The sequence below is a fragment of the Procambarus clarkii genome, chromosome 57, assembly GCF_040958095.1.
Source record: "Procambarus clarkii isolate CNS0578487 chromosome 57, FALCON_Pclarkii_2.0, whole genome shotgun sequence".
Lineage (NCBI taxonomy): Eukaryota > Metazoa > Arthropoda > Malacostraca > Decapoda > Cambaridae > Procambarus > Procambarus clarkii.
In genome coordinates, this window is record NC_091206.1 from 12518894 (window position 1) to 12545491 (window position 26598).

At 48.8% G+C, this 26598-nt stretch overlaps 1 protein-coding gene across 8 annotated transcripts in view; it reads left to right on the forward strand.

Moving 5' to 3' along the window:
• Positions 1–26598, forward strand: part of LOC123745054 (uncharacterized) — a 249725-nt gene that overhangs the window by 95954 nt on the left and 127173 nt on the right. For 7 of the 8 annotated variants that reach the window (XM_069306287.1, XM_069306286.1, XM_069306285.1 and 4 more), the window contains one exon: positions 387–509. In XM_069306287.1, coding sequence (XP_069162388.1) covers positions 387–509 — 123 coding nt within the window. Of the gene's footprint in view, positions 1–386; positions 510–4029; positions 4076–15036; positions 15398–26598 lie in introns of those variants that run through there. The other variant, XM_045725347.2, reaches the window with a different exon arrangement.

Genomic DNA, 26598 nt, shown 5'->3' on the forward strand with positions numbered 1-26598 from the left:
ATATTTCATTCAAAATGTTCTGCTACCAGAAATTTTAGCCAAATATCCCCAGTTTGCTAACTGTAGGTAGTAACTAAGTGATTGTAACCTATCCACCACTGGATGGGGGGGGCGGTGTGCAGGACAAACATATCAATTTTGACACTAGCTCTCCACATATGTCAGTTGCTTAATTTAGAACCTGTACTTGAGGTCGATCTCGAACCCATTGTTGATGTGACGACTTGTATTGAATTTTGTAACTAGCTCATCAAGATTGTAACTTGCTTAGCTAAAATTGTGGGGTTCAGTCCCTGAGCCCATTATGTGCCTCTGTAACCCTTTCCACTACCGCCCACAAGATGGGTATGGGGTGCATAATAAATGAACTAAACTAACTGTTACAGAACGAATGACGGCGGGGAGGATGAGGTGAGCCTGGGCAAGCTGACCCCTGACCTGCTGACCGCCAGTCACTACGAGGCTGACGTTTCTGACCAGTCCGACTCCTGTCTCGCCCTCCCTCCTGGGTGAGTACCATTCATTGATGATTAAGCCATCCAAAAGGTGGCACGGGCATGAATAGCCCGTAAGTGGTGGCTCTTTTGAGCCATTACCAGTATTAATAGATGATACTGGAGATCTGTGGAGGTGCGACTGCACCCTGCGTGACGGGAGATGTCTCCCGTGGTGAGTACCACTCATCATGTTGTTATACCCCCAGGTTAATGAAGACTACAGCTTCTGTGTTCTCCCTTTGTCTTGAGCAGGGAGGGAAGAGCTTGGGAGGGCTGGGAATCGGGGAAAGGAAGGGAGAGGAGGGAGGGAGGGAGGCCCTGGGGAAGGAAGGGAGAGGGGGAGGGAGGGAGGCTATGACCAAAATCAGACGTTTGAAAATGAAGACACGACGACATTTCGGTCTGTTCTGGACCATTATCAGGTCCTCTCTCTCTCACTACTTAATAAGGGGTCCAGGACAGACCGAAACGACTTCGTTCCATCATTTTCCAACGTGGTGTTTGGTCATTTTAAAGTAACGACCTAGAACCGGGTAGAACCGAGGCCTTTCCCCATACTTGCTAGGGTCGTCGGTTCATTGTCAACAATTTCTTCTGGCGTGAAGACATCTTAGAGCGTCGTGACCTCTTGAGGAAATAATGGTGGTCATCAGTGGTGATGTATAATGTGTTGAAGTGATGAGTAGTGATCATGTCCTGGTATGATCGTCCGGTCTTACCTATTGTATGGCTGCTGTATCCTCTATCCTTACACCGGCTGCTGTATCCTTCTTACCCTGCTGTATTCCCCTTGGGAGATGGGACGAGAGCTGCACAATAGGAACTGAACAAAGACTGCCAGGGCTATCTGAGGGCCGCTCTGATAGGTAATCAACCTTCAACAATCGGACGAATGCAAAGAAAACCTCGATTGGCTTCCGAGCACAACAACAGAGTATAGGGGGAAACAGGAGTAGCTTAGTGCTTCTATGAGAAGGGCTGCGATATTGTACTGTTTTGAGGAAGAGGGAAGCCTTTTCTTCGGTGAAAGGGGGGATAGGGCAGCTTCTTTGTTCTGTAGGGCAGAATGGGGGTGGGAGGGGAAGTCTTTTCCTTGCCTCTGTGAGGGAGGGGGAAAGGCAGCGTCTTGATTCTGTGAGGTAGGTAGGCTGCCTCTTACTTCTGGGAGAGGGAGGTGGTATTCTCTTCCCTCTGTGAAGGAATGGGGGGAGGGGGAGGAATGGCAGCTTGCTTCCGGCTAAATTATATTGACGTGAAGGTTTATACGTTTTTTTTTTGTCTGGCGGTGAGTTCCCCCCCCCGGCCTCCCCCTTCCAGATTTTTTAAATTTTTTATATCGGTTTCCTTCGATTTCCTTTCCGAGCCCCCCCCTACTCTCCCGGAAGCCCACCCCCTCGCTGAAGCCCACCCCCTCGCTGAAGCCCACCCCCCCTCTCCGAAGACCCCCCCCCCGCGCTGAAGCCCACACCCCCCCTCGCTGGAGCCCACCCCCCCTCGCTGGAGCCCACCCCCCCTCGCTGGAGCCCACCCCCCCTCGCTGGAGCCCACCCCCCCTCGCTGGAGCCCACCCCCCCTCGCTGGAGCCCACCCCCCCTCGCTGGAGCCCACCCCCCCTCGCTGGAGCCCACCCCCCCTCGCTGGAGCCCACCCCCCCTCGCTGAAGCCCACCCCCCCTCGCTGAAGCCCACCCCCCCTCGCTGGAGCCCCCCCCCTCGCTGAAGCCCCCCCCCCTCGCTGAAGCCCACACCCCTCGCTGAAGCCCACACCCCTCGCTGAAGCCCACACCCCTCGCTGAAGCCCACACCCCTCGCTGAAGCCCACACCCCTCGCTGAAGCCCCCCCCTCGCTGAAGCCCACACCCCTCGCTGAAGCCCCCCCTCTCGCTGAAGCCCACACCCCTCGCTGAAGCCCACCCCATCCCCGAAGCTTCCCTTTCCCTCCCACAAGCCCACCTTCCCCCTCTCCCAAACCCCCGCTTCCCCCTATCCTAGACCCCTCCTCTTCTAAACCCCCGTTCCTATTCTCTAAAAACCCCTTCCTCCCTCCCCCATTCCCCCCCCCCCCCTTTCTCCCTCTCCCACCCGTCACACTGTACGTGTCTCATCACTTACGTTCGTAACGAAATGCTTCAAAAACCATTACTGTAATGAATCAAGAGTACCGTTTTATTTTTTTAACTTACTTGTCTACGACGATGATGGCAACACCGTACCGCCCATCAACACCGTACCGCCCATCAACACCGTACCGCGCGTCAAACACCGTACCGCGCATCAACACCGTACCGTGCTTCAAACCAGTTTTTCTCAGACGACTCCTGACCGTCCGGTATTTTAGCTCACTAATTACTTCTCCCCCTCCTATGGCCAGTCTTGCTCTGGAGTACGATCTGCCAATCGGCTTACAACCTTGTCCCCAGTTTACTGCTGGGTTTACATGGGCGAAAGTTGAGGATGAGTGTCTAGTCGTCGTCTCTCCCGTCTCAGAGGCATGACTGATGATGAAAGACGACAGGAATTAAACCTCACGTCACTGGAAGACAGGAGAGTTGAGGGGAAATACAAGGAACACAATTCTTAGGGGGAATTTACAGGGGCCTTTCCATTGGAGACTTTCGGCGCCGTGGAGAAAGGGGGGAGGGGGAGGACCTGCTGCTTGGGTAACAGCTTCTCCCCCATATCAACCTACCCTGGCTTTGCGCCCTTCAGAGACGACTCCAGACCGACAATCTGAGCGCAACTCCATATTCTCCTGAGACTAATAGATGCCTATTACTATTTTAAATGGGCTGAATAAGCGCCCCTTGCTGAATACACAAATAGGATACATATAAATTATGTAGCCCAATGAGCTATAGAGGCATTGCGATTTCGTCGATGTCATTTGTGTATAAATATTGTATACTATGCACTGAAGTGATAGAGGTAGACTCATATATGGCTCAAAATATGGATGAGACCAATGGGTTATCTTGAGAGGTTATCTTGAGATGATTTCGGGGCTTTAGTGTCCCCGCGGCCCGGTCCTCGACCAGGCCTCCACCCCCCAGGAAACAGCCTGTGACAGCTGACTAACACCCAGGTGCCTATTTTACTGCTAGGTAACAGGGGCATAGGGTGAAAGAAACTCTGGCTATTGTTTCTCGCCGGCACCTGGGATCGAACCCAGGACCACAAGTCCAGCGTGCTGTCCGCTCGGCCGAGCGGCTCCCCGGTACGGAAACTCTGTGTACCAGTTGATTACAAGCTGAGAGGCGGGACCCAAAAGCCCAAACTCTATCTTATCATGCACCACGTGGGAAAACTCCTGCCCAAATTGACCTCATTCCTGCCCTATTCGCCCCCTAACATTTTCCCGCGCCTTCCCTGAACCGTCCCCGCGCTTCCCTGAACCGTCCCCGCGCTCCCCTGGACCTCCCCTAGATCGTCCCCGCGCCCCCCTGCGCGTGCCCTGGACCGCGTGTGGGGGACGAGTGAGGGCCGGAACACACACGCAGTGATCAGCCTCTCTTTAAGGGAGGTGGCGGCCAGAGAGCCGCTCCCGCCACACGCCGCCTCGCTACTCCCATCTTGGCTTCCGTCTGCAAAATACGCGATTCGCGGCACTTGACATATTTATATATTTTTTTTTGAGGAAAAAAGGACGGGTTTCAGTGGTGATGTAACCATGCGTGTGTGGGGGTGGGGGGGGGGGGGCGTCGAACAGGACGATAGTGGTTCACATGGAAAGTGAACCACTATCTCTGGGTTGTTATAGTGTCCGTTGGGTTTTGGGCCAACTTTTTCGGTGATAATGACTGGTTTGTGTGTGTGTGAGGACTCGCCTAGTTGTGCTTCTGCGGGAGTTGAGCTTCAGCTCCCCGCCTGTGGCTCATCAGTCAGCTGTGGTATACAGGTTACAGTGATCGCCTGCACGGATATGGCTACAGTTAGGCTGTGTACGGATTTTATTTCCTGTATTTTATTTGTTCAACCATTTAGGGTGGACGGTAGAGCGACGGTAGAGCGTCATGCAGGTCGGCGTTCAATTCCCGACCGTCCAAGTGGTTGGGCACCAATCCCTTCCCCCCCCCCCGTCCCATCTCAAATCCTTATTCTGACCCCTTCCCAGTGCTGTATAGGCGTAATGGCTTGGCGCTTTCCCCCCTGATAATTCCCTTCCTTTCCCTTCCTTTATTTTTTTCCTAAGTATATTCCACTTGTCCTGTGCGTGCGTGCGTGCGTGTGCGTGCGTGTGTGTGTGTGCGTGCGTGTGTGTGTGTGTGTGTGTGTGTGTGTGTGTGTGTGTGTGTGTGTGTCTGTGTGTGTGTGTGTGTGTGTGTGTGTGTGTGTGTGTTTAGAGCGCGTGTTTCTTTTAAATTACCAGATGTTAATATAAGGATAAAGTACAGTGTTTCAACTTCCGGATAATTATAATTTATTCCCATAGTGTTGCGCTCACCTTGTTCAGTCGTGGAGTTAATGTACATTAACCAGGTGCCAAAACTGAAACAAAGACGTTCATTAAAACAACGGTGGAATTAGGTCGTGAAGAGAATGAATGAATATATATATATATATATATATATATATATATATATATATTATATATATTATATATATATATATATATTATATATATATATATATATATATATATAAATATATATATATATATATAAATATATATATATATATATATATATATATATATATATATATATAATATAGAAACAGGTTGGCGAGGAAGGAGTATTGAGAAAACACACTACTTGCAACCATAGCACGAGGAACCAAAGCAATAATGCTTGCAGAAGCAGCAAATAACAGTAGCAGCAGCAGCAGCAGGTGGAGGGGGATTACAGGAGCAGCTACAGTGTCGGGTTTTCAACAGGTGCAGCTTTAACCACAGTGGGGCTCTGCTGCTGATGCTGCTACTGCTACTTGTCACTGCTGCCTTTACAAGTAGCAGTGCAGCTGGTAGCATCGTCACTGGAGACAACGAGTCACAATAACATGGCTGAAGATGTGATGACCATATCACACACTAAGATGATGAGGAGACGACGATGTTTCAGACCGTCTTGGGACTATTATCAAGTCGATTGTCTTGATAATGTCTATCCTCTATCACAGTCGACCTGATCACAGTCGACCTGATAATGGTCCAGGACGGATAGAAACGTCGTCGTCTATTCATCTTCTGGTGTGTGTGTTTGGTTTGTTCATCACTGTCGTTACCACCGTTACCACCGTTACTCCTGTTGATGCTATCGTTACTATTGCTACTGTTTCTACGTTTGCTACTGTTGGCACTGTTGCTTCTGGTAGCTGCTTCTTTCTGTTGGCACTTGTGGTGACAGTGGTGCGGAGGGCCGGGCAGGGGTAGTGCCACCACTGGCACTTCCCCTGTGAGGTAGTGCCACCACTGGCACTTCCCCTGTGAGGAAGTGACCCTCAGCCAGTGGTGGCTGAGGGTCACTTGCCTGACCCTCAGCCAGCAGGTGATTGGTCGCTCCTCGCCCCCCCCCCTCCTCTCTCGCAGCTGATGGCTATTCTCCTCGCTATCAAGCCATTAAGTGGTGCTTTCACTCGGAGCCTGTACGTTAAGTGCTGTTTTTCACTCGGCTGCTATCTATTAAGTGCTGTTTTCACTCCAATTATCTAGCTATTGAGTGGTGTTTTCACTCTCATCGTCCATCGACTAAATGGCGTGTTCACTCGGTATCTATCCATTCTGTGACGTGTTCACTCGGTATCTATCCATTCTGTGACGTGTTCACTCTATCTATCCAATCTGTGGCGTGTTCACTCCGTATCTATCCATTCTGTGACGTGTTCACTCGGTATCTATCCATTCTGTGACGTGTTCACTCGGTATCCATTCTGCGATGTGTTCACTCGGCATCTATCCATTCTGTGACGTGTTCACTCGGTATCTATCCATTCTGTGACGTGTTCACTCGGTATCTATCCAATCTGTGACGTGTTCACTCGGTATCTATCCATTCTGTGACCTGTTCACTCGGTATCTATCCATTCTGCGACCTGTTCACTCGGTATCTATCCATTCTGTGACCTGTTCACTCGGTATCTATCCATTCTGCGACGTGTTCACTCGGTATCAATCCATTCTGCGACGTGTTCACTCGGTATCTATCCATTCTGTGACGTTTCCACTCAGCTAAATGGCTAAAAATCCCTTTAACAATTTTTTTCTTCGAGACATCTATTCAATTTGAAAGTATTTGACGTCCCTTGAGCACCTATCCCTAGTGACCACTATCCGTCAAGAACACTTGACAGCTTTTGACGAGTAGTAACCCTAGAGAATCGGCTGGTGTACAGGTGCTTGACCCTATTGGGTTCTATCGTGTTTCTAACGCATTCTATTTGTGTGTGTGTGTGTGTGTGTGTGTTTCATCCATGCGGCGTAAGTGCGTATGTACACTTGTGTGCGTTTGTACTTGGGTAATGTGGTACAGTGATGTGTTCGACGTATTGAAAGTACTGGCGTAAGGTCACCAACCAAAGGTCCCATACAGCCCCGTGAAGGCACCAACTCGCTCGGCTTTGATGTCATTAATTGATTGTGGGTCTCTAGCGGGTGTCCCGGGACAGGCCCGAGGCCTACGCGCACCTGAGGGCAATAGAAGATGATGGGAATGAGGAAACAGAGGCTCAGTAACTACGGAAGAAGGGGGAAATGGGGTTTAGAGGTTGTGGGAAGAGAAAGAGGAGGCTTACAGGGCCAGGAGGAGGGTGTGAACGAGCGAGGGACAAGATGGAGACGTGGGGGAAGGGAGTAGTGAGGATTGAGCCCTCAAAGTTGTTTGGTAGTGAAGGGAGGGTTTGGGGGAGGAGGGATGCAGGGGTGGGGGGGGGAGGCAAGGAGGGGGGTAGGAAAGGGAGGGGGGCGAGGCAGGGGTGGGGGTGATAACCCCACTAGGAAACTTAATAAGGCTGCAAGGCTGATGAACCGGTGGCGACACTACCAATGGAAGGGGGACGTTGATGAAGTGGAGAGTGGGAAGGGAAAGAAAGGTGAGAGAGAGAGAGAGAGAGAGAGAGAGAGAGAGAGAGAGAGAGAGAGAGAGAGAGAGAGAGAGAGAGAGAGATTGTGTGTGTGTGAGAGAGGGATGAGATTGTGTGTGTGTGAGAGAGGGGTGAGATTGTGTGTGTGAGAGAGAGGGGTGAGATTGTGTGTGTGAGAGAGAGGGGTGAGATTGTGTGTGTGAGAGAGAGGGGTGAGATTGTGTGTGTGTGTGAGAGGGGTGAGATTGTGTGTGAGAGAGAGAGGGGTGAGATTGTGTGTGTGTGTGAGAGAGAGGGGTGAGATTGTGTGTGTGTGTGAGAGAGAGGGGTGAGATTGTGTGTGTGTGTGAGAGAGAGGGGTGAGATTGTGTGTGTGAGAGAGAGGGGTGAGATTGTGTGTGTGAGAGAGAGGGGTGAGATTGTGTGTGTGAGAGAGAGGGGTGAGATTGTGTGTGTGAGAGAGAGGGGTGAGATTGTGTGTGTGTGAGAGAGGGGTGAGATTGTGTGTGTGAGAGAGAGGGGTGAGATTGTACTCGCCTAGTTGTACTCACCTAGTTGTGTTTGCGGGGGTTGAGCTCTGGCTCTTTGGTCCCGCCTCTCAACCGTCAATCAACAGGTGTACAGATTCATGAGCCTATCGGGCTCTGTCATATCTACACTTGAAACTGTGTATGGAGTCAGCCTCCACCACATCACTTCCTAATGCATTCCATTTGTCAACCACTCTGACACTAAAAAAGTTCTTTCTAATATCTCTGTGGCTCATTTGGGCACTCAGTTTCCACCTGTGTCCCCTTGTGCGTGTTCCCCTTGTGTTAAATAGACTGTCTTTATCTACCCTATCAATCCCCTTAAGAATCTTGAATGTGGTGATCATGTCCCCCCTAACTCTTCTGTCTTCCAGCGAAGTGAGGTTTAATTCCCGTAGTCTCTCCTCGTAGCTCATACCTCTCAGCTCGGGTACTAGTCTGGTGGCAAACCTTTGAACCTTTTCCAGTTTAGTCTTATCCTTGACTAGATATGGACTCCATGCTGGGGCTGCATACTCCTCATTGTGTGTGTGTGAGAGAGGGGTGAGATTGTGTGTGTGTGAGAGAGGGGTGAGATTGTGTGTGTGTGAGAGAGGGGTGAGATTGTGTGTGTGTGAGAGAGGGGTGAGATTGTGTGTGTGTGAGAGAGGGGTGAGATTGTGTGTGTGTGAGAGAGGGGTGAGATTGTGTGTGTGTGAGAGAGGGGTGAGATTGTGTGTGTGTGAGAGAGGGGTGAGATTGTGTGTGTGTGAGAGAGGGGTGAGATTGTGTGTGTGTGAGAGAGGGGTGAGATTGTGTGTGTGTGAGAGAGGGGTGAGATTGTGTGTGTGTGAGAGAGGGGTGAGATTGTGTGTGTGTGAGAGAGGGGTGAGATTGTGTGTGTGTGAGAGAGGGGTGAGATTGTGTGTGTGTGAGAGAGGGGTGAGATTGTGTGTGTGTGAGAGAGGGGTGAGATTGTGTGTGTGTGAGAGAGGGTGTGGAGAGGATTGTGTGTGTGTGAGAGAGGGGTGAGATTGTGTGTGTGTGAGAGAGGGGTGAGATTGTGTGTGTGTGAAGAGAGGGGTGAGATTGTGTGTGTGTGAGAGAGGGTGAGATTGTGTGTGTGTGATGAGAGGGGTGAGATTGTGTGGTGTGTGAGAGAGGGGTGAGATTGTGTGTGTGTGAGAGAGGGGTGAGATTGTGTGTGTGTGTGAGAGAGGGGTGAGATTGTGTGTGTGTGTGAGAGAGGGGTGAGATTGTGTGTGTGTGAGAGAGGGGTGAGATTGTGTGTGTGTGTGAGAGAGGGGTGAGATTGTGTGTGTGTGAGAGAGGGGTGAGATTGTGTGTGTGTGTGAGAGAGGGGTGAGATTGTGTGTGTGTGTGAGAGAGGGGTGAGATTGTGTGTGTGTGTGAGAGAGGGGTGAGATTGTGTGTGTGTGTGAGAGAGGGGTGAGATTGTGTGTGTGTGTGAGAGAGGGGTGAGATTGTGTGTGTGTGAGAGAGGGGTGAGATTGTGTGTGTGTGTGAGAGAGGGGTGAGATTGTGTGTGTGTGTGAGAGGGGGTGAGATTGTGTGTGTGTGTGAGAGAGGGGTGAGATTGTGTGTGTGTGTGAGAGAGGGTGAGATTGTGTGTGTGTGTGAGAGAGGGGTGAGATTGTGTGTGTGTGTGAGAGAGGGGTGAGATTGTGTGTGTGTGTGAGAGAGGGGTGAGATTGTGTGTGTGTGTGAGAGAGGGGTGAGATTGTGTGTGTGTGTGAGAGAGGGGTGAGATTGTGTGTGTGTGTGAGAGAGGGGTGAGATTGTGTGTGTGTGTGAGAGAGGGGTGAGATTGTGTGTGTGTGTGAGAGAGGGGTGAGATTGTGTGTGTGTGTGAGAGAGGGGTGAGATTGTGTGTGTGTGTGAGAGAGGGGTGAGATTGTGTGTGTGTGTGAGAGAGGGGTGAGATTGTGTGTGTGTGTGAGAGAGGGGTGAGATTGTGTGTGTGTGTGAGAGAGGGGTGAGATTGTGTGTGTGTGTGAGAGAGGGGTGAGATTGTGTGTGTGTGTGAGAGAGGGGTGAGATTGTGTGTGTGTGTGAGAGAGGGGTGAGATTGTGTGTGTGTGTGAGAGAGGGGTGAGATTGTGTGTGTGTGTGAGAGAGGGGTGAGATTGTGTGTGTGTGTGAGAGAGGGGTGAGATTGTGTGTGTGTGTGAGAGAGGGGTGAGATTGTGTGTGTGTGTGAGAGAGGGGTGAGATTGTGTGTGTGTGTGAGAGAGGGGTGAGATTGTGTGTGTGTGTGAGAGAGGGGTGAGATTGTGTGTGTGTGTGAGAGAGGGGTGAGATTGTGTGTGTGTGTGAGAGAGGGGTGAGATTGTGTGTGTGTGTGAGAGAGGGGTGAGATTGTGTGTGTGTGTGAGAGAGGGGTGAGATTGTGTGTGTGTGTGAGAGAGGGGTGAGATTGTGTGTGTGTGTGAGAGAGGGGTGAGATTGTGTGTGTGTGTGAGAGAGGGGTGAGATTGTGTGTGTGTGTGAGAGAGGGGTGAGATTGTGTGTGTGTGTGAGAGAGGGGTGAGATTGTGTGTGTGTGTGAGAGAGGGGTGAGATTGTGTGTGTGTGTGAGAGAGGGGTGAGATTGTGTGTGTGTGTGAGAGAGGGGTGAGATTGTGTGTGTGTGTGAGAGAGGGGTGAGATTGTGTGTGTGTGTGAGAGAGGGGTGAGATTGTGTGTGTGTGTGAGAGAGGGGTGAGATTGTGTGTGTGTGTGAGAGAGGGGTGAGATTGTGTGTGTGTGTGAGAGAGGGGTGAGATTGTGTGTGTGTGGTGAGGAGAGGGGTGAGATTGTGTGTGTGTGTGAGAGAGGGGTGAGGATGTGGTGTTTGTGAGAGGGGTGAGATTGTGTGTGTGTTTTTGCGAGAGGGGTGAGATTGTGTGCTGGTGTGTGTGAGAGGGTGAGATTGTGTGTGTGTGGGCGAGGGGTGAGATTGTGTGTGTGTTTGGGGGGGAGATAGGGGTGAGATTGTGTTTGTGTGAGAGAGGGGTGAGATTGTTTGTGTGTGTGAGAGTGGGTGAGATGTGTGTCCTGTCTTTGTGTGAGATAGGGGGGAGAGTGTTGTGTGTGTGAGAGAGGTGAGATTGTGTGTGTGTGTGAGAGAGGGTGAGATTGTGTGTGTGTTGAGAGAGGGGTGAGATGGTGTGGTGTGATGAGGAGGGGCGAAGATGTGTTGTGTGTGTGTGAGAGAGGGGGCGAGATTGTGTGTGTGTGTGTGAGAGAGGGTGAGATTGTGTGTTTGTGTGTGTTTGAGAGAGGGGTGAGATTGTGTGGTGTGTGTGTGAGAGAGTGTGAGTTGTCGTGTGTGTGTGTGAGAGAGGGGTGAGATTGTGTGTGTGTGTGTGAGAGAGGGGATGATGATGTGTGTGTGTGTGGTGTGAGAGAGGGGTGAGAGTGTGTGGGTGGTGAGAGAGGGGTGAAGATTGTAGGGTGTGTGTGTGAGAGAGGGTGGATTGTGTGTGTGTGTTGTGTGAGAGAGGGGTGAGATTGTGTGTGTGTGTGTGTGAGAGAGGGGTGAGATTGTGTGTGTGTGTGTGTGAGAGAGGGGTGAGATTGTGTGTGTGTGTGTGAGAGAGGGGTGAGATTGTGTGTGTGTGTGTGAGAGAGGGGTGAGATTGTGTGTGTGTGTGTGAGAGAGGGGTGAGATTGTGTGAGAGTGAGTGAGAGCAAGTCTTAACAAGAATATGACGCCGACAAGAAAGCTTACGAGAAAGTCGTGGTTCCTGGCACAGTTCCTTGACCCCCCCCCCCCCAACCAGTTCCCCCCCCTACTCCATCCATGACCTCCGCCCTCCCTATCCCCCTCTCTCAATATTCCCTCGTTCCTCTCTATCCTTCTTAACATCCTATCGTCCCCTCATCCTCCTCCTTGACCGATCCTCACCTTATCTACACTTTCCTTGGTACCCATCCTCTCTACCCTCTGCCTGACCTCCCCCCCCTCTCGCTACCCCCCGTCATAGACCCCCCATCTTATATCCCCTTCTTTTACCGACATCATCTCTTCCCTCTTTCTTGAATCCTCTTCTGCCCCTTCTCATAACTTCAGGTATTCTCCTTCTACGCCCCACACCCTTTCTCCCCCTCATTCTCTCTCCTTCCTCCCCTCACTCTCTCCCTCGTCTCCTCATTCCTCTTTCCTTCTGTATTTCTGTCTCTTCTTTTTTTTTTTTTTTTTTTTTTTTAGATATATACAAGAGTTGTTACATTCATGTACAGCCACTAGTACGCGTAGCGTTTCGGGCAAGTCCTTAATCCTATGGTCCCTGGAATACTATCCCCGCCGCGAAGAATCGTTTTTTCATCCAAGTACACATTTTACTGTTGCGTTAAACAGAGGCTACAGTTAAGGATTTGCGCCCAGTAAATCCTCCCCGGCCAGGATACGAACCCATGACATAGCGCTCGCGGAACGCCAGGCGAGTGTCTTACCACTACACCACGGAGACTGTTCTTGTCTCTCTTCCTGTATTTCTCCTTTCTCTTGTATTACTCTTCTGTATTTGTTCTTCTGTCTCTCTTCTCCTGTATTTCTGTAATCTTGACTCCACTCTTTCCAAACGTTGTGCTGGTCCTAGGATTTTTTTTTTAGTACTTACCTAGTTGTGCTTGCGGGGTTGAGCTCTGGCTCTTTGGTCCCACCTCTCAACCGTCAATCAACTGGTGTACAGGTTCCTGAGCCTACTGGGCTCTATCATATCTACACTTGAAACTGTGTATGCAATCAGCCTCCACCACATTACTTCCTAATGCATTCCATTCGTGTACTACTCTGACACTGAAAAAACTCTTTCTAATATCTCTATGGTTCATTTGGGCACTCAATTTCCACCTGTCACCTAGTGCGTGTGCCCCTTGTGTTAAGTAGTCTGTCTTTATCTACCCTATCAATTCCTCTGAGAATCTTGTATGTGGTGATCATGTCCCTCGTAACTCTTGTGTCTCCCAGTGACGTGAGGCTTAATTCCCATAGTCTCTCCTCGTAGCTCATACCCCTCAGTTCAGGTACTAATCTGGTGGCAAACCTTTGAACCTTTTCCAGTTTAGTTTCTTGACTGGATATGGACTCCATGGTGGAGCCGCATACTCCAGGATTAATCTGACACATGTGGTATGCAAAGGTATGTATGTGGTATGTATGTAAGGGAATCATTCATTGCTGAATAATTCCTTTCTCAAGTTTCTAAAGGCCGTTCTTATGTTGGCCAACCTGGCATATGCCGCTGATGTTATCCTCTTGATATGGGCTTCAGGGGACAGGTATGGCGTGATATCAACCCCCAGGTCTTTCTCTCTGGCTCTTGAAGTATATCATCTCCCAAATGATACCTTGTATTTGGTCTCCTGCTCCCTACATCTTTCTTCATTACATTACATTTGCTTGGGTTAACTTCTAACGACCATTTGTTCCACCATTCCTTCAGTTTGTCCAGATCTTCTTGAAGCCTCAAGCAGTCCTCTGTCATAATCAAATTAGTGTCTGTGTGTGTGTGCGCGCGTGTGTGCGTGTAGCGTGTGTGCGTGCAGCGTGTGTGCGTGCAGCGTGCACGGGAGCACGCGCACCCAACTGGTCTTCCACTCCCTTGAGCGACCACTCCACACATTGATCCACGAGGCTTGCGGCCACCTGGCGTATGTGTACGCCACTACGCAATACCCCGCCCCGTGCCTGTGGGCCTGGCTGGTCCCCGCCTCCGGCACCGGATGCAAAAAAAGACTTGAGTCTTAATCCGCATCAATGTTGTTGATGTCAATGTGTCTGTGCCGCCAAAGTCCCCTACATCCTTGCGATTTTGTTGGCAACCTGCTTTTTGAGGCCTCAAGCCTCCACTGCAGATTATAATTGGTGAACAACACAGAGAGAGAGAGAGAGAGAGAGAGAGAGAGAGAGAGAGAGAGAGAGAGAGAGAGAGAGAGAGATAGGGAGAGATAGGGAGAGAAAGGAGAGAGAGAGAGAGGGAGTGGGGAGTATACACACACATATTTCGGTGTGTTTGTGAAGGGTTGTGACATTGTAGCCAGACTGAATATTCACGTGAAGTGACTATTGAACAACACAGGTATGTGAGGGGACGCGGCTTACTAATGTCTCCAGTTAATAAAGCTGCCCTTTCGATAATTTTTAAATTATTACTGAGATACGTGTTGGACTTTGGTGCTGTTGGAGGTGGTTCTCTCTCTTTATCCTTTCCTTCTCTGTTATCTCCTCTCTGTTGGCCCCCCCCTTTTCGTTTCTTCCCTTTTTTCTCTCTTTCTTCCCTTCTCGTTCGCTCGAACCAGTGACAAGGGCTGACAGCATTCCATGTCCACCGTCCCAACCATTGTTGAGAGTCCATGTGTCACTTTGGTCAGCTTTTGCCTTCCCTGATGATGGGCTGTTTACTAGGACCAAGTGTGTGTGTGTGTGTGTGTGTGTGTGTGTGTGTGTGTGTGTGTGTGTGTGTGTGTGTGTGTGTGTATTCACCTAATGCTTGCGGGGGTTGAGCTCTGGCTCTTTGGTCCCGCTTCTCAACCGTCAATCAACAGGTGTACAGATTCCTGAGCCTTCTGGGCTCTATCATATCTACATTGTGTGTGTGTGCGTGCGTGCTCGTAAGTGAGAGGTAGGAGGAAGAGGAGAAAAGGGATAAGTGCAGAGTGAATTGAAGCAATTATTCAACAGAGAGAGGGATAGAGTTGGTGTATATGAAGAGTAACTGAGGGAAGGAGGAAGAAGGGATGCGGAGGGAGAGAGGGAGGGAGGGAGGGAGGGAGAGAGAACAGGGAGCAGTTGCAGAAGGCGACCGTCGACTGCAAGACGGAGTCCAGGAGCTGCTCCATACTCTACAGGGCAACAGTGACGAGGGTATAATCACTTGTACATACTCGCGCGACAGGCGCAGGGACTTCACCCTTGCTAGTAGAACTTGTAGCTTCGTTCGCGCCTTGTGAAGCAGAGTCCGGACGCCGCCCCTGTGGCCTTACCTCTAGTGGTCTCCTTGTCATGCACAGGAAAGAATCAGTGTACTTGTAAACATGTAAATCAGTGTACTTGTGAACATGTAAATCAGTGTATCAGTGAACATTAACCAAATATCAGGCCAGTTACAGCGGCAAGAAAAAACACCATTGAGTGAGCGTCTCAACAGAGCCAAATACTTGGGAGAAAGAATCATAACTGACATGCAGCTTTGTAACTATTAAGTGTTGGTGTGTGACAGCGCTGTCAACAAGATCCGAGTAGTGGGGGGAGGGAGAGGGGTGTGACCGCCACCACCATGGGAGACCAGGCCAACCCGCAGGCCCCAGATGTCCAAGAGATCGTGGAGAAGCTGCTGAAACTCCAGGCTGAGCAGAGCAAGAAACAGAGAAGGTGAGTACCGTAACCTCTTTTGGGGAAGGAGGAAGGAGAAGTGTGTCCGTGTGTTGTGTTGGGTTGTGATGGCTCGCGGGGATAATATTGGTTACTGGTAGTTGTGTGTGCTGGTTGTGGGGGGCTGTGGTAGTTGTGTGTGCTGGTTGTGGGGGCTCTGGCCCCCTAGGGCAAATTGGGCTAAACGATATCTTGATATAACTGTGGAAGAGCGTTGATTTCTCTGTTGATTTTGTGTTTCTGGACTATGTTTTGCCCGCTAGGTCAAGACAAGTGATGTACTCCACCACACTATCACACCTGTTTGGTACACAACCTTCACTCAACGTTACTCAAGCATCTTAGCCCACTGGGATGAGAGTATGGTAGTGGTATGGTGCTGGGATGAGAGTATGGTAGTGGTATGGTGCCTCTGGTTGTCTTCACCTGCCCATCCTCAACCATAGTGGTCGTGCAGCTTGCTAGGCTAAGGGCAGCCCTACCATGTCTTTACTAATTGGCAATGGGTCTAATTTGATACTTAATCTCATATTTATAAAAGAATTACAAGTGGATTACTATGTGCTGTGAATGTGATTAGTATTGGCAGTTAACATTGAGGTGACGAATTGGCTCCACGGCAAATTAATTGCCACTGGGGTTAAGTTAACCCAAAAATATCATTTCTAAATGCAGCTCAGTGAATGATATTAGCCTTGTCTGCTCTGGAACGCTGGAGCTATGTATTATTTTATATATTGTCTGTGTGGTTCACGTGTGGTGGTGGTGCAGCCATTCCCCTCTCCCTAACCTCTCGTTCCGCTCTTGTACCTGAAGAATATTCGTTAATATCTGTCAATACTCCGTGTGATCTCTTCCCTTTACAGACTCTTATCTAGTGTATTAGATCCCGTCCCCTCAGTCCTGAGAAGCAAGAAACCAATCAATGAAATTAAAGGAAGCTGAACTGTTAACGTCTGCGATGTACTGTCTTTGGGAAAGTCCCGAGTTTATAGTTTAATATTAAACTTGAAATCTTTGATGAAGTTTGCAACTTAGTGAAAGACTTTGACACGTCGTTCCCCACCTACCCTCCCCACCTACCCCTCCCCACCTACCCCTCCCCACCTACCCCTCCCCACCTCACCTGACACCCAACTTGTTTACCGTTAATTAAGAAAAGTGCCAGGATTGAACACTAACATTGATAGTTCAATTCACCTCTGGACTTCACCACGAGTGCTTGTGGGTCATGCGTAAGGTGAGAGAGCACTCTGCCCTTCACCCTGAGTGCTTGTGGGGCATGCGTAAGGTGAGGGAGCACTCTGCCCTTCACCACGAGTGCTTGTGGGGCATGCGTAAGGTGTGGGAGCACTCTGTCCTTCACCCTGAGTGCTTGTGGGTCATGCGTAAGTTGAGGGAGCACTCTGCCCTTCACCCAGAGTGCTTGTTCGTCATGCGCAAGGTGAGGGAGCACTCTGCCCTTCACCCAGAGTGCTTGTTCGTCATGCGTAAGGTGAGGGAGCACTCTGCCCTTCACCACGAGTGCTTGTGCGTCATGCGTAAAATCTTGGACTGGCTTCAGTATTGACCTCCAGACTTCCTGTGATTTCAGAAGAAATCCGGTTGTGTGACTTTTAGCAAGTCAGCGCTGGTCTAGTGGTTGAGTACGCGACTGGCAATGCCAGGGTCGCTGGTTCGCGCCCACCTCATTGCCATTGTGGATTTTCTAAATAGTAATAATAATAGTGAAAATGTTTATTTTTATTATTATTATTAAGTGAATTACAAGAGTGCCGTCTGTTGTTCTTGGAACGACTACTGTTTCCCCTAACCAGAAACGAACGAACCCAAGCAACCCACCTAACCTATCGAGGCCGATTCATAGAAAACGTCAATTTTTACGGTACTTTAATTTTCACTAACGCGCCGGATTTTTAACGGATTGGTCGATACCGTAGACAATGCGACGGTTGAGGGGACAGGCTGACTCTCCAGAGACTCGGACTGAGGATTTTTTGGTCCCGAGTTCGAATCCCGCTATAAGATATTCTTACGAAAGATACGATTTTTTTAAGATTGTACTCGCCTAGTTGTGCTTGGGAGGGGGGGGGAGGTAGGGGGTTGAGCTTTGGCTCTTTGGTCCCGCCTCTCAACCTATTGTATAGTTCCTACTGTGTGCAATAGAACAGGAGCTATTATTACCACGGTCGTGAGCAATAGAACAGATTAGTGGAATATTATTCCGAACATCAGCTGTTGCGTTATCAGTTACGTTACCAACAGTTCCTTAGCACCTTTGACGCTTAGAACAGTTACCGTAGCAGCAGTTAGTTTAACAGCCGTTACGGTACCAGCTGTTCCGTTAGCAGTTACGTTAGCACATGTCACGTTAGTTGCAATTACGTTAGCACACGTCACGTTAGTTGCAATTACGTTAGCACATGTCACGTTAGCAGCAGTTACGTTAGCACATGTCACGTTAGCAGCAGTTACGTTAGCACATGTCACATTAATTGCAGTTACGTTAGCAGTTACGTTTGCAACAGTTAGTGGCAGTGTGGTTAATGTTATGATTGCGTCAGCTGGGCCGGGGAAGTCGTGTTGGCTGACCAGGCTTGACGGCTTGTCAACATGTCAAACGCAGTCAAAACTGTGCCCCAAATGTTGTCACAGCTTAGTCGACACAGCGTTGTTTATACTCTGTAAACACAAGCTTAGTTGACACGGTTTATAAAACTAACCTTGCTCACACTGTTGCCCAAACTGTTAAGCAACATGTTTTGGAATTCTTTAGCGAGTTGTTGTTAAACTAAGCTGATATTTTTCCCTCCTCGAGCGAGGCATGAACGAAGAGGAGTCGAGGAACGGATTCAAGGATTCAATCCAAGGATTCTTCGCTCGACGAACGGATTCAAGGATTCAGTCCAAGGATTCCTCGCTCTAGGAACAGATTCAAGGATTCAGTCCAAGGATTCCTCGCTCGAGGAACGGATTCAAGAATTCAGTCAAAGGATTCTTCGCTCGTGGAACGGATTCAAGGATTCAATCCTAGACTTAGCTTGCTCGACGAACGGATTCAAGGATTCAGTCCAAGGATTTCTCGCTCGAGGAACGGATTCAAGGATTCAGTCCAAGGATTCCTCGCTCGACGAACGAGCAGGAATCTTTTGGATTGTTCCTTTAATCTTATGTATAATATAATTAAAAATACTACTACTACTAATAATAATAATAATAGTGGCATTAAGTCAAGTATCATTGTCGTAACACAGTCGAGTCGTTGACCTCAGACGAGCAGTTGAGAGGTAGAGGGTGAAGCAATTAAGAGTCCAGTACAGAGTCAATCACCTCCACTGAACGAGCGTTATTAGCCTTCACTTGTTATTGAGGTTTCAAAGACAAGATTGAAGTAGTTATTGGGAGGATTGGAGCCGGATCTGGCCGCGGCCGCCGCTGCCAACTTCCCCTGTCAAGCGGGAAGGGGTATCTGACCCCCTCTGAGGTCACTGACCTCCGGGAGATTTCATAGACCCGCTAGCCAATCAGGTTACACAGTCCAGGGTTGGGGTTTGGAGGGGTGGGGTGGGGGGGGGGAGGAAGACGGGACGGGACGGGACGGGACGGGACGGGACGGGACGAAGGAAGAGGAGAGAGGCTTCAACAGCTGCGGGTTGTGGAAGGGAGGGAAGCAGGCAGGACATGTTGTTTAGAACTATGGCTTGCACTGATGATGCCTGTACCGCCAGGCTATGGTACACTGTACCGCCAGGCTATGGTACACTGTACCGCCAGGCTATGGTACACTGTACCGCCAGGCTATGGTACACTGTACCGCCAGGCTATGGTACACTGTACCGCCAGGCTATGGTACACTGTACCGCCAGGCTATGGTACACTGTACCGCCAGGCTATGGTACACTGTACCGCCAGGCTATGGTACACTGTACCGCCAGGCTATGGTACACTGTACCGCCAGGCTATGGTACACTGTACCGCCAGGCTATGGTACACTGTACCGCCAGGCTATGGTACACTGTACCGCCAGGCCAGGGTACACTGTACCGCCAGGCTATGGTACGCTGTACCCCCAGGCCATGGTACATTGTACCCCCAGGCCCCAGGCTATGGTACACCGCCGTAACAGCTTGGGGAGGGAGAAGGAAAAGGGGGGGGGGGAGGGGTCGCCTCTTGTTCCAATTAGTCAGACTCCAAAAAAAGGGTCAAATTTTTCCGTTGCTTTTTTAATATATTCATAGTTTATTCAGATTTTTGCCTCTCATATTCGACTACTGTAGAGCACTTTTTTTCTATTATGAAAACGGCACACGACGCAAATTTTGTATTCCATTATTTTTTGTTAAATGGGGAAAATGTATCGCCCATTACTGGAATTGCTGATTTGTTATCCAGAAAATAGTGTTTATAATCTTTAATTTTCTTTGTGTGTAGTACTGGATAAACTGAGAAGAGATTGGTGCCGTAATGATGGGAGCCGGTGGCTGAGCGGACAGAACACTAGACGCGTGATCCTGTGGTCCCGGGTTCGATCCCGGGCGCCGGCGAGAAACAATGGGCAGAGTTTCTTTCACCCTATGCCCCTGTTACCTAGCAGTAAATGGAAGTAAGCTCTTGAAGCGCCAGAAAAATATTGAAAAATAGTAAATACTGTGGTTATACAATAGGATCGAACCCGCGTCTGTGGACTGCCCAGGCACAGTGGCGTGTCCAGGATAGCGGATTCGACCCCTTTGTACAGCCTCAATATTTTCCCATACATCACATTCTTGTGATTTCTGAGAGAGACTTTATAATGTAGTATGGTAATAGTGTCGTCAGTGAGGGGCCGCGTTTAGACCTGATGGCCTTCAAGGCAGAATATAATTCTCTACTTGCATATGCATTATTGCAATTAAAGTGGGGTGGTCGGATTAATACGGGTCTCACACGGCTGTGCCACAGCCCAGCCTCGCAAGCCACCAATCACTCGGTGGATTAGCGAGATAATCTCGGACCTTGACGACTTGAGCTCCTGTAACGCTATTATGGATGAGGAGATTACTCACCTGTCAAGACCAAATGCAGATGGGCGGAGTTGACTGGACAGAACAGCTTCCCTTCCCTGATATCTTGGCGCGGTACAGATTACCTGAGGGTAGGATAGAAGCTGTGCTCAAAATCTAACCATCTTGAGGTTATCTTGAGATGATTTCGGGGATTTTTAGTGTCCCCGCGGCCCGGTCCTAGACCAGGCCTCCACCCCCAGGAAGCAGCCCGTGACAGCTGACTAACACCCAGGTACCTATTTACTGCTAGGTAACAGGGGCATAGGGTGAAAGAAACTTTGCCCATTTGTTTCTGCCTCGTGCGGGAATCGAACCCGCGCCACAGAATTAAGAGTCCTGCGCGCTATCCACCAGGCTACGAGGACCATACAACCAAGTACAGCATACTTCAGGAGGTTACAGGGACTTCTTTAGAGTGTGTGTGTGTGTGTGTTTGTGTGTGTGTACTCGCCTATTTGTACTCACCTATTTGTGCTTGCGGGGGTTGAGCTTTGGCTCTTTGGTCCCTCCTCTCAACCGTCAATCAACAGGTGTACAGGTTCCTAAGCCTATTGGGCTCTATCATATCTACACTTGAAACTGTGTATGGAGTCAGCCTCCACCACATCACTTCCTAATGCATTCCATTTGTCAACCACTCTGACACTAAAAAAGTTCTTTCTAATATCTCTGTGGCTCGTGTGTGTGTGTGTGTGTGTGTGTGTGTGTGTGTGTGTGTACTCACCTAATTGTACTCACCTAATTGTGCTTGCGGGGGTTGAGCTTTGGCTCTTTGGTCCCGCCTCTCAACTGTCAATCAACTGGTGTACAGATTCCTGAGCCTACTGGGCTCTATCATACCTACATTTGAAACTGTGTATGGAGTCAGCCTCCACCACATCACTTCCTAGTGCATTCCATTTATTAACTACTCTGACACTGAAAAAATTCTTTCTAACGTCTCTGTGGCTCATCTGGGTACTAAGTTTCCACCTGTGTCCCCTTGTTCGTGTCCCACCCGTGCTGAAGAGTTTGTCTTTGTCCACCCTGTCAATTCCCCTGAGAATTTTGTAGGTGGTTATCATGTCTCCCCTTACTCTTCTGTTTTCCAGGGATGTGAGGTTCAGCTCCTTTAGCCTTTCCTCGTAGCTCAATCCTCTCAGTTCCGGGACGAGCCTGGTGGCATACCGCTGAATCTTCTCTAACTTTGTCTTGTGTTTAACTAGGTATGGACTCCAGGCTGGAGCTGCATACTCCAGGATTGGTCTTACATAAGTGGTATACAGGGTTCTGAAAGATTCCTTACACAAGTTTCTGAAGGCAGTTCTTATGTTGGCCAGTCTAGCATATGCCGCTGATGATATTCTTTTGATGTGGGCCTCTGGGGACAGGTTCGGTGTGATATCAACCCCCAGATCCTTCTCTCTATTTGATTCTTGCAGGATTTCCCCTCCCAGATGATACCTTGTGTTCAGCCTCCTGCTCCCTTCGCCTAATTTCATCACCTTACACTTTCCAGAGTTGAACTTCAGCAGCCATTTTCTAGACCATTCCTCCAGTTTATCCAGGTCATCCTGTAGTCTGTCTATCTTCATCCGTCTTGATTCTTCTCATAATTTTTGCATCATCAGCAAACATCGAGAGGAATGAGTCTATACCCTCTGGAAGATCGTTCACATATATTAGAAACAGGATGGGTCCAAGTACTGAGCCCTGTGGGACTCCGCTGGTGACATCTCGCCTCTCTGATGTCTTCCCCCTCACCGTTGTGTGTGTGTGTGTGTGTGTGGAGAACGAGTAACGAGCAACCATCTGGATCATGACTATCTTGGAGCAGGGGGATGTTGCCATGGTAACCTCACAACACGCCACACACCAGGTCGCCAACACTGGCCAACCTCACAATAAGCTTACGACGTGTTTATGAGACTCTCCTCCCAGCTGCTGTATCATCTCCCAGCTCCTGTGTCGCCTCCCAGCTCCTGTATCGCCTCCCAGCTGCTGTATTACTCGTGGTTGGTTCAAGATCAGTAAATCTTGAAAGATGTCGCGTCTTGAGGTGCGTTTACCTAAGAGTGGGTGAAATAAAACAGTGCTGTTCTGTCTTTTGTGACTCAAAAAAGTCGCAAAAGAGGAACATTAGAGGTCTTTCGCTCGGCTCTTGTCACGCCTACTTTGGTGACCTTTTTCCCCCCTCTTTCTAACCCCTGTTCCGCATTCGTTATCAGTCTGTCCCTCCGTATGCTCGTACGTCTGCTTGTACTCCCTTGTACTGTACAATATCCGACCTCTCCAGCAGCACTAGGCTACCCCGACCTTGTTCGAGTTCGTAGTTGCGACACCATTGTGGCCTTTGGCTTGTCATTGGGGCTTCTGGCTTGCCATTGTGGCCTCTGGCTTGCCACTTTGACCTCTGGCTTGTCACTGTGGCCTCTGGCTTGCCATTGTGGCCTCTGGCTTGCCACTTTGACCTCTGGCTTGCCACTTTGACCTCTGGCTTGCCACTTTGACCTCTGGCTTGCCACTTTGACCTCTGGCTTGCCACTTTGACCTCTGGCTTGCCACTTTGACCTCTGGCTTGCCATTGTGGCCTCTGGCTTGCTACTTTGACCTCTGGCTTGCCATTGTGGCCTCTGGCTTGCCACTTTGACCTCTGGCTTGCCATTGTGGCCTTCAAGAAATCTTCCTTGTCAAATTTTTGTCGATCTTTTAAAGAATATTTTATGTGATCATATTTATTCTCTAGCCTGTGTTTGTACCGTATTTCTTGTCTTACAAGACCCACGTAATATTTGGCGCTAATATTTTGCGGAAAACAAAATCAATTAGGCTTCTTCATTCATTTATTGAAAGTGATTGTCATCGGTGGTTTGTAGGGGAGGAAGTGTGATTTTTGTACCTGTATATACAACGTATACTTGGTTGGTGGTGGACCAAAATGAGAGAGAGAGAGAGAGAGAGAGAGGGAGAGAGAGAAAGCAAGCAAGCACGAGCTGCTTCAGCAGAAGACTGGCTGGGTCTGGTATCAACACTCCGCCGGCGTTTCTCTGAGAGTAAAGAATGAAAAGTAAATATGTGTGTCTTGCTTTGGTATGTATGCTCCTTAAAGCGCTTTCAGCTCTGTGGCATAGAGAGAGAGAGAGACACACACACACACACACACACACACACACACACACACACACACACACACACACACACACACACACACACACACAGACGCAGACAGACAGACACAGACGGCACTGAGAATAAGCAAGTGGTTCAGCTGGTGAACGCTTGCCTCTGAAGCTAAAATTGCCATGTTTCACCCCTGAAGTCTTCGTTTTCCTTAAAGACTTCCGTTTCCCCCAACGAGATACTTAATCCGCACGAACTCTGACCTTCGAGTGTATTGTTTGTGTGTGTGTGTGTGTATTTCCTTCTCATAGTTGTCTAGCAGTTCCAGTTGGTCTTCAGATCCCGATGCTGTCGTCTGACGCTGGTATATATTTATAATTTTACTGCAGTTACTGGTGTAAAGCCTCGCGTTTTCTGTTTTTTTTTTCTAAATCTTGTATTTTACATTTTTTGGGGCTTCGAGGCAATTGTAACTCATTGATTTGTTTGGCTTTTATTCTTCCCGGTCATTTTGGTCTAAGTTTTTTTGTTTTTGTTTGGGCTTCCATGTATTTCTGGATTCCATTAGGTTTATGCTTTCATAATCTGTCTGTCTGTGTCTCTCTGTCTCTCTCTCTCTCTGTCTCTCTCTCTCTGTCTCTCTCTGTCTCTGTCTCTCTGTCTCTCTCTCTCTCTCTCTGTCTCTCTCTCTGTCTCTCTCTCTCTGTCTCTCTCTGTCTCTCTCTCTCTGTCTCTCTCTCTCTGTCTCTCTCTCTCTGTCTCTCTCTCTGTCTCTCTCTGTCTCTCTCTCTCTGTCTCTCTCTCTGTCTCTCTCTGTCTCTCTCTCTCTGTCTCTCTCTCTCTGTCTCTCTCTCTCTGTCTCTCTCTCTGTCTCTCTCTCTCTCTGTCTCTGTCTCTCTCTCTCTGTCTCTCTCTCTCTGTCTCTCTCTCTGTCTCTCTCTCTCTCTGTCTCTCTCTCTCTCTGTCTCTCTCTCTCTCTGTCTCTCTCTCTCTCTGTCTCTCTCTCTCTCTGTCTCTCTCTCTCTCTGTCTCTCTCTCTCTCTGTCTCTCTCTCTCTCTCTGTCTCTCTCTCTCTGTCTCTGTCTCTCTGTCTCTGTCTGTCTCTGTCTCTGTCTGTCTCTGTCTCTGTCTGTCTCTCTCTCTCTCTGTCTCTCTCTCTCTCTCTCTCTCTCTCTCTCTCTCTCTCACGCACACGCATGGTTCGTACGCACGCGGATATAGACAAATGTCCACACGCGCGCACACGCAACCTTTTGCACACACATATTTACAAGCCTAACAAACACGTGCGACAATAATCCCAACTAATATGCACTTGACTAGTAATAATAATAATAGGAAGACATTAAAAAGTTCAATTAATATTTTTAATGTTATTGAAACACATTTGAGGAAGTAGATGCGGGGAGGGAGGGAGTGGTGGTGGCGAGAGGTTGTCATGGCGACCACTGGAAGCTGGTTCCGTGTCTCCCTGTGTTTATCTGTGTTGTGTGCACGCGCGTGCGTCGTTTTGAGTGTGCTCCTCCTCCCCCCACTCCCGCCCTTTATCCCAGTGTGACTCGTGGCCCCCCTTGTAATAGTAATAATAATAATAATAACAACCCATTATAACTCTCCAGGGGTTGAAGGGCCGTAATAACCCAACACCAAACAAGCGACTAACTACAATCATCTCCGTGACAACTCTTAACGACTCTAAGACAGAACATATGCCCATTGGTCCTATTTAATAGCTTTGCCAATATATAATTATTATTATAGTCCCCTCGTGAATAATTCATTGCTTCTAATATGGATTTACCCCGGAATACCCGGCGGTGCCCGGGCAACCCGTCCTCTTTTAAAAATAGCGTCGCTTTTCGCTCGTCTGCGCGCTAGGGCCAAAAATGGACGTGATTTGAAATGAAATCGGCTCACGAAAGTAATGTACTGCCCCGTTTTCTGTTTGAGTCCTCTGGCTTACTCAGTAAAGAGAGGAAATTTTCAATTAACGTTTTTCATGACGTTTTCAAATTACGTCCATTTTCGGCCATACGGGTAAACAGCCAAATTCAGACGTAATTTGTAAGAGGACAGGTTGGCTTTCCCCCCCCCCCTGATCTGTCTACGCATGTCTGTATTTCTCTGTCTTCCTGTATCTGTCTCTTGTAAACAGCAGAAAGTCCTCGAAGAAGGAGGGGGGGGGGGGAGAGAGGGGGACATCGTCAAAATTTCTTAACTTAATTTCTACATAGTGAGAAACAAAAATTTGAATCGAGCAAGAGTCGTCATGGGGTTCCCTATGGTTCCTTACAATAGTGCTATTCCCTACCCGCCCATGTTTGGCACGCACCCCACAGCAATCATCCCGCAAAGTTGGGCGAGGCTATAGCTCCCAAGCGCCTGGCCTCCAAGCTCGGACAGACACACACACAAATATTCTATTTTACATATATAAATTTGATCCACGGTCGTGAACAATAAACTTTATAATTTCTGGAATATATATTTTTTGATGGAGGTGTTGGTTTAAATGGAAGCAGGTGAGTGTGTAGCTTAATCCCGGAGGATAGCAGGTTGGGTACGGATGCTGTCACCATGGCAACCGATATCTTTCATCACTCTCACTTATTAAAACAAATGAAATAAACTGAGAAAGTTTAACATTTCCGATTATAAATAGAAATCAGGGATCACTTGATATTATACTGTACACTCAGTATATCAAGATCTCGGAGATCACTCGATATCAGCACAGTATACCAAGATCTGAGAGATCACTCGATATCAACACAGTATAAAAAGACCTCAGAGATCACTCGATATCAGCACAGTATACCAAGATCTGAGAGATCACTCGATATCAACACAGTATAAAAAGACCTCAGAGATCACTCGATATCAACACAGTATACCATGAGTTGTTTATCTAAACAACATGAACTGAATTTGTTAAACAACGTTTGTTGTTTATCAAATTGGTGTTTGATGACAGACTGGCAACGAAGGAGTCTCGCGGCGTTCAGAGTGTATAAAATATTTACACTCTGTACATTGTAAGTGCATCGTGGCACTTTG